The sequence below is a fragment of the Electrophorus electricus genome, chromosome 2 (genome assembly GCF_041902795.1).
Source record: "Electrophorus electricus isolate QZ-2024a chromosome 2, ASM4190279v1, whole genome shotgun sequence".
Lineage (NCBI taxonomy): Eukaryota > Metazoa > Chordata > Actinopteri > Gymnotiformes > Gymnotidae > Electrophorus > Electrophorus electricus.
The window spans coordinates 30,668,759-30,675,779 of record NC_137498.1 but is presented as its reverse complement, the minus strand read 5'-3'; the positions used below and the strand labels follow the sequence as shown (position 1 = coordinate 30,675,779).

At 42.8% G+C, this 7,021-nt stretch overlaps 1 protein-coding gene across 1 annotated transcript; it reads right to left on the bottom strand.

Moving 5' to 3' along the window:
- Positions 1 to 113: 113 nt before the first annotated feature.
- prkcsh (PRKCSH beta subunit of glucosidase II) lies at positions 114 to 6,546 on the bottom strand. The gene is made up of 18 exons (XM_035529067.2): positions 6,467 to 6,546; positions 5,890 to 6,010; positions 5,663 to 5,779; positions 5,431 to 5,526; positions 5,260 to 5,317; positions 4,826 to 4,943; positions 4,401 to 4,530; positions 3,978 to 4,062; positions 3,769 to 3,847; positions 3,616 to 3,699; positions 2,266 to 2,433; positions 2,071 to 2,161; positions 1,855 to 1,924; positions 1,666 to 1,755; positions 1,487 to 1,561; positions 1,300 to 1,399; positions 1,031 to 1,200; positions 114 to 330 (listed from the first exon to the last, which is right to left on the bottom strand). Exons 2-17 carry the CDS (start codon positions 5,978 to 5,980, stop codon positions 1,054 to 1,056), a joined length of 1,599 nt encoding a protein of 532 aa, XP_035384960.1. The 5' UTR covers positions 5,981 to 6,010; positions 6,467 to 6,546; the 3' UTR covers positions 114 to 330; positions 1,031 to 1,053.
- Positions 6,547 to 7,021: the final 475 nt, after the last annotated feature.

The window sequence follows — 7,021 nt, the reverse complement described above, 5'->3', positions numbered from 1 at the left end:
TGCTGCAAACCTACAGCAGTGTGGTAGTGATATCCAGGTAGAGAGAAACACACACACACACACACACACACACACACACACACACACACACAACCAGTCGAGAGCAAATAATCTGGGGGTTCACACAAATTCAACTTTATTTGCAAACTCACAATGGAATGTGGACAGAGTTCTGCATCAGTATGAAAAGGACAACAAAACCAGTTAAACAAATATGAAGCACTTTATCCATCATAAGCTTCACTGAAACATAACCTTGTCCTGATCAGTCTGGACAGGAACCAGAGCATAGCAAGGTGGATGATAGGAACAGGTATGGGCCACACCGACCTGGGGAAGACAACTCGACAGTTAACCACCACGAAACACAGGCTGACGTCCCACACTTATGCCATGGATTCAGAGTAGCATGTTTATTATTATTTAGATTTTTTATTATTATTAAAACAAATACTGACAATGAGCCCTTAATCATGTTAAATACATTGTCTAGTACATATATTAAGTGTTATACTTAAATATTATAAAACTAATTCTGTATGTTAATCTCTACACCATGCCATGAAACTTACAGAGCTGTTATGTAACAGTCTCTATTTTCATTGCAATTAGTTCAACCCAATCCAGTCCAGTCTCAGTAGTACTGAAGGGTTCTCTGCCACCCTGTGCACAAGAGACTCAGCAAAGCATGTGCGGCTTCCTAGGTCCTCTCCTCCCTGGGACCAATAACAACTAACTGCCACTGGGCTGATGGCACCAGACTGTGGAGCAATTTGTGCATGAAAACTTATGAAAGAATTCTGAAGCAGCCAACATCAGTCCTGCTTCACGCCTGTACAAAAGGAGACAGCATGAGCCCAGAGGGGGCAACATTGAGCTAGAGGTGCTGCTATGAATCAGTGCTGGGTAAATAATAATGCCTCAGCGTGCTTCACTCCTAAGGTTGTACTGCCCTCTGCTGGTGGAACAGAGGATTGCTGGAGTTTACAGCTGGCTCTAATTGGGCCATGTCCACAAGCACTAAACTCACCAGAGCACAAAGCGGTTGGGGCTCTAGAACTCGTCATGGCCAGGTAGGGAGGAGTCAGCATTGGGTGGGTCCTGGCACACAGCGGGTGTGGTGAACTCCATCAGGTATTCACAGCGACTGGGTTCTGATGTGGATGTCACAGCTGTTTCTTTTCCGCAGGTCAGCTTCACCTTAAGAGAGGAACAGCAGTGCATGGCCACAGTAACAGCGGTGCATCTGGTAAACACCAGACCAAGACTACAGTGAAAGCAGGAGTGGAGGTTACTCACTGTGGTGGACCTGTTAGGACCCTGCCAGCATCCAGTGCCATGCTCATATTTCATCAAAAGGTATTTATTCTCCTCAGGCCCTGCCCAGGCTCCCCAAGTACTAGCAAGACAAACACACACAGGGAGTGAGAGCAAGTTGATCAACAATACACTAATTAAGAGATTGAGATCCTGGGAAGACTCTTACCCCAGGTTGGTCTCTGAGCCTCCATACTTAGGTTTCTGGGAGACACGGTTAAAGGGACAGAGTCTATAGATGTACCTACCAAGTAAAGACAGGAAACATGAGCACACACATCCAACACCACAGAAACCATGAAAATCCATTGTCATAAGTCAATGAGGACACCAGTGAGGTTGACCTACTCGCTGGTGGGGAGTTCATAGCATTGGCTGTAAAGGTATGTGTACTCAGCACTGGGGCCAAAATCAAAGGAAATCTCTTTCTCAATGTTCCTGTTGGGATAAACAGACCCACATGGCCCATTCAGGCATCACAGATTCAAGTTCACACCTAGAGAATGATGGGAATGGTCTTGGCTTCACTGCACCTACTTGATCTGATCCTCCACTTCACGTAGAGCCCTCTCTGACTCTTCAAAGTCATCCCTGGCTTTCTGAGCGGCTGTGGATGACAAGACTGTTACTGCCACCTCAGACGGCATTACTGACAAACACCATACTGACAAAGTCACAAGGACATTATACTGAAGCGCGCTGCATGAAGTCCTCCATGCGAAACCTTGTGAACATGGGGGGTAGGGAACTCACCATCGATCAGGGCATGAGTCTCAGAATCATACGGGGACATGGCCTCTTCATCTTCCTCCTTCTTCTCTGGAGATCTCGTGGTAGGCGTGGCCTGTACCGCACAATGCAACCTCCTTTACTGACCTGCTTTACTGACAGAGCAGCCAGTCAAACCGGCCAACCTGCAGAGCGGATAGGCAGCTTCACCTTTCTCACCTTATCGAGGTCTTCCTCAGCAAAATCGTCTTCGTCGTCCTCCTCCTCCTCCTCCTCCTCCTCCAGGATGTCTTCATCGTCAGGGTATGGCTCAGAGTCATTGTCAGTGAGGGGCTCCTTGCTCTCTTCGGGGGGCGTGGTGACGGGTGTTGGTTCCACAGGCTGTGACTGTAAGAGAGGCAGAAAACATGTTGGTGGACATCAGCTCTGTAGAGAAAAAGAAAAGAAAAAAACAAAAACAAAACAAACACACACAAGTTCATCTGAACACTCTTTACAAAAGAACTCCACCAGAACAGGAGAAAAAGGCCTCAAGATTTTATACTCAGAACTGAATGTCAGCAGACAGCCAGTGAATTTGTCAAGCATTAACACAGAGCTAATCTTCTTCAATACCTATATTCCTAATTTCAAAAGATGCTTCGTGTTAAAACTGAGATGGCTATTTCCTCTCCTCAGAATATAGACACTGTTGAGAATGCTGAAATATTCCTATGAACCAACTCTGCCTTCAGATGGACTGAAGTGGCATCACTGCTACTAAATACAAAAGATCTTAGGACAGGAAAGAAAGAGGAAAAAAAAAAAAAAAAAGACTCAGCTGTCATGATAGAGATGTCAAACAGATCTGATTATTTCAGATTTAGTTTGGTTCATACTGGAGAACTTTGCAGTTTAGTTAGTTATTTTTCTGACTGACCCACTGATACGACATAGGGGAGTTGCTTGAGAACTACACACGAGGTGGTAATACATACCTTGTAGTTAATAAGTGAACACAGAAATAAAACCTCGTTTGCTATAAGTGTTTGGTCTCACAATAACCAATTAATCGCAGTTAGTAGCTACATGAATATCTGCACTGCAGTTGCATTAAATTTAAGAATTACTTCATCTAGTGTTAGCTAGCATGCTAGTTAGATTAGGAAATAAACAGTTCAGCTGAGGTTTTGGTTCTGTCTATGGATCAGAGACAATCATGGAGCTGAACACAGGGACAATCTGAAGGACTCCCCAGAAAGCATTAGTAGCCTATAAAATACTGTTAAGACCAATTTGTTTTGCAAATTTCAATGAGTGTTTACCAAAAATGATGAAATGCTACATCTGACATTATTTTGTATGTCATGTCATGCCTCCAAGATTTGTGATTGCTGGTGGTGAAAAAGTGATTGAAAATACTTCAAATCAAAGACAAAATGTGGTACACACACGGCACCTTCTCTGTGTCTCAGACAAAAAAAAACAAAAAACCTTTGCCAAAAGCTTTATGCAGTTATTTAAGCCAGAGAGAATATAAGCCAAGCTGAGAATGTGGTTAGATCAGGTGTGTGTAAGAGACTTACACACCTCTGAGACATACTTGTCCTTAATGTTGCTCCACACCCTCTCAAAAGCTGCTGTGTCCACTTGTTCAGCCCCTCCAAACAGGGCCTGGAGGCAAATCAATACACAAATTAGGGGGGGGGGGAGGAAGAGAGAGAGAGGGTCACGAAAACACACCTGGGCCTCAGTCTCAGAAAAACTGCCATCAGCATCCGAATCGAGCTCTGCATGAGTCTGCAGCTCGGCGAGAGACACACTGAAAAACACAAACATCATCATAAACTGGACAAACACACCATCTGCTCTACCACTGCATATGGACATACAGACCCCACCTGCATTAAAACTGCATGCACACAGACAAGCACACAATCTGTGGCACTTACAAGCCATCTGCATCATCGTCCAGCTCGAAAAAAGCCTCGGTCATTTTGGCTTTGTCCTTCTCTGCGCGGCTTGTTGCCTTTTGTTCTGCAGTAACAGTAAAAAACAACAACAACAAACAAACAAAAAAAAAAGAGGCAGGAGCTCCATTAAATAAATAAATAAATAAATAAATCACTGACAGAGCACCCAGCCTCTAGGACTAATATGTGTCATGACACACTGCTCCTGCCCTGTCAAGCTATGTTACTACAGAATATGTCTTGTGTATCTTAAAGGTCACTGGAATGTTAACTGTATGTGTCCTGTTCAGAAAACAAATCCTGAAGATAGATGGGAGTGTGAATTTAGTGGGTCCCATAAGCCAAACGTCAGGAAGACAGCAGCGTGGCAAATGTGCCATGAGAGGAAGAAGCAGCACTTACCCTCCCAGGCCTTGAGGTGGCGCTCTTTGGCTTCCTTCTCGGGCACCTCGGCTGTTTCTTTAACAGTTCTCAAGGCCTCCACTTTCTCCTCCATCTCCTTCCGACTGTTCTGCATTTCAGTAAGCTTCCTCTACAACAGACACATGACTCATCCACGGGGAAGAAAGCTTTACACCAGACGGTCATACTGCAGTCAGCATTTAAGTTGTTAAGGCATTGATTTCACTCATTAAAAGGCAACACTTACTCTCATCTCTTACATACATTAAAGCGACCATTTAACTCCTTAAAGCATTTATTTAACTTGTTAAAGCAATCATTTACCTCAATAAAAGGCAACACTCTTGCATTCATCTCTTATAAACCCCAAGAATCCTTCTGAGGAGACATTAGTCTAAAGGTAAAGGTATGATAAGTTACCCCACCTGTCTCTCTTGCTGCCCAGCCTTGGCCTCCTCAATGAGTTGCTGTTTGAGGAGGAAGCCCTCTTTGGTGATCTCGGCCATCCTCTGGAGAACCTCCCGCTCCTTTCGGCCCAGCTCCCTAAGTGCCAGTACAATGTGATAGGACTGCTCAACCCCAATATACTACAATGGCAACAAATGTTTAATCACATCTGTGCAATGCTAACTGCCATTTGCTATGCTCTTTCCCTGTACATTTTGTATTCATTACACAGCAACTATGTCAGGTCAGCATTGTACTCCAAGCATTTATTTTAACTGCATCAGCACAATGATTTAAGATATATAAAAATAGATCCATTAGGGTAATACACATTCATTTAAAGCTAAGGTTTTCTTCTAAAGGATACATTATGCAACATTAACCCCACAGAAGTAATTACTCTAAAACTTACTTGCAAGTGTTTTCACATTTGGCCCCGCTGTTGTACTCATCAGTGGTGTCACAACAGTCTTTGAAGGAACAGACAGGTTTTGTACAGGATATACACAAACAAATGCTGCACGCTAACACAACTCAAACTACACTTTAATAATTAGTAGAAACAGAGATAGAGTTGTCTTACCACAGATGCCGTCATTAATGCGCGATGACGGAATGAAGGTGGGTCTGAAGCCAGCATTAGTACAGTGGAAGTTACCATTGGGACACGCAGAGGTTCCTGAGGTCAAAAGGCATTTATAGCGCATTTGTAACTTTGACAAAATACGTCTGAAGAGAAGGGCGTTCGTGTAGTGTTGCAATGCGATTAGAGTGCAGAGATTCAGAGATGATTCAAATAAAGACTTTATCAGCACCTGGTTCATCTGAGCCGTCTTTGCAGTCGCAGTAATCGTCGTTCACGCGATCAAATGGAATGGTGCGAGAACCATCAAGGCACGTGAATGGAAGGTTTTCGTCATAGAACTGTCGTTCTGAATTGGGAGTGCGGATAAGTAAACAAGTTAAAGGAGCCATTTCATTATACCGCACAATGAATGTAAAAAAGCTACTTATTAATAATGAAATGTAGCGATAATCTTACTTGTAATTGGTACTCCGCGTGGCCTTTGAACCTCTACAGCTGCCCCTAAGCTTAATGCTAAGCTTATGAATAGTAGATGCGTGCCCGTCATGATATAGCTATGATATCCGACGCTCGTGACCTTGGAGTGCAAAATATTCTGTTTTAAATCTTAAATAGAGAGACACTTGGTTTAACGTATATTCAGTGCAACACACACACACACACACACACACACACACACTACCGGCCAATTTTCCGCTGAATTACATTTGGACGACAACCTGGTTAGCTTGTTAAATGTTTTACTAACTAGTCAACAGGTTAATAAAATTATTTGAGTACAAACCGTCTCTGATTAGATCCCTCAATTATCTAGCTAGCTACTAGCACTCCTTAGCTACGTGTTAGCGTTAGGCAAGTACCAAGCAAACTGGACAGATAGCTAACCTAGCTAATCTAGAGACCTACCTACTAGTAATTCTAGTGTATGGCCTCAAAATAATAAACATGAGAGCAGTAAAAGTGCAACTGTTAAACTCACGAAGAGATTTAACAATTTAATAAAGTGCATACAAATGAGATAATCATTCATTACCCTCTTCCGTAGCGAACTCTATGCGTGCTCACGTAAACTAGCCTTCGGGCGCATTGGATTATGGGTAAGGTAAAGATTTGACGTCAACCTGTTTCCACTTTCAAAAGAAGTCTGGGGCCGCCGTTTTAACCGCCGCTGTCAGCTACGTAGTATTTGAATCTGAACACAAAAAAGCTATTAAAATTTAACGTTTGTAAATGAGCAATATAAATCTGAAATTGAGGGTATACCATTCAATTAAACGGTTGAAATGCAAAATACACAAACCACACTATATTTCCAAACAGCATTTAATTCGTTTACCTTTTTAGGTTTACTTTCGACATAACCTTTGACGTTAGGCTATATAGCCTCGCCAGCATTCTTTCTTTTGGGGAAACACCCCACAATTATTTTTACTTTTTTTAAGCTTCACATCATCCGGCACATTAACTACAACAAAGTGATGACGAACCAAAGCTGTACACATATGCACAAATTATCTAGTGAACAGATTTTAACAATTTTTTCTAAATAAGGTGGTGGAAAGGTGCACAGCACTTTTGGCCCACTCCA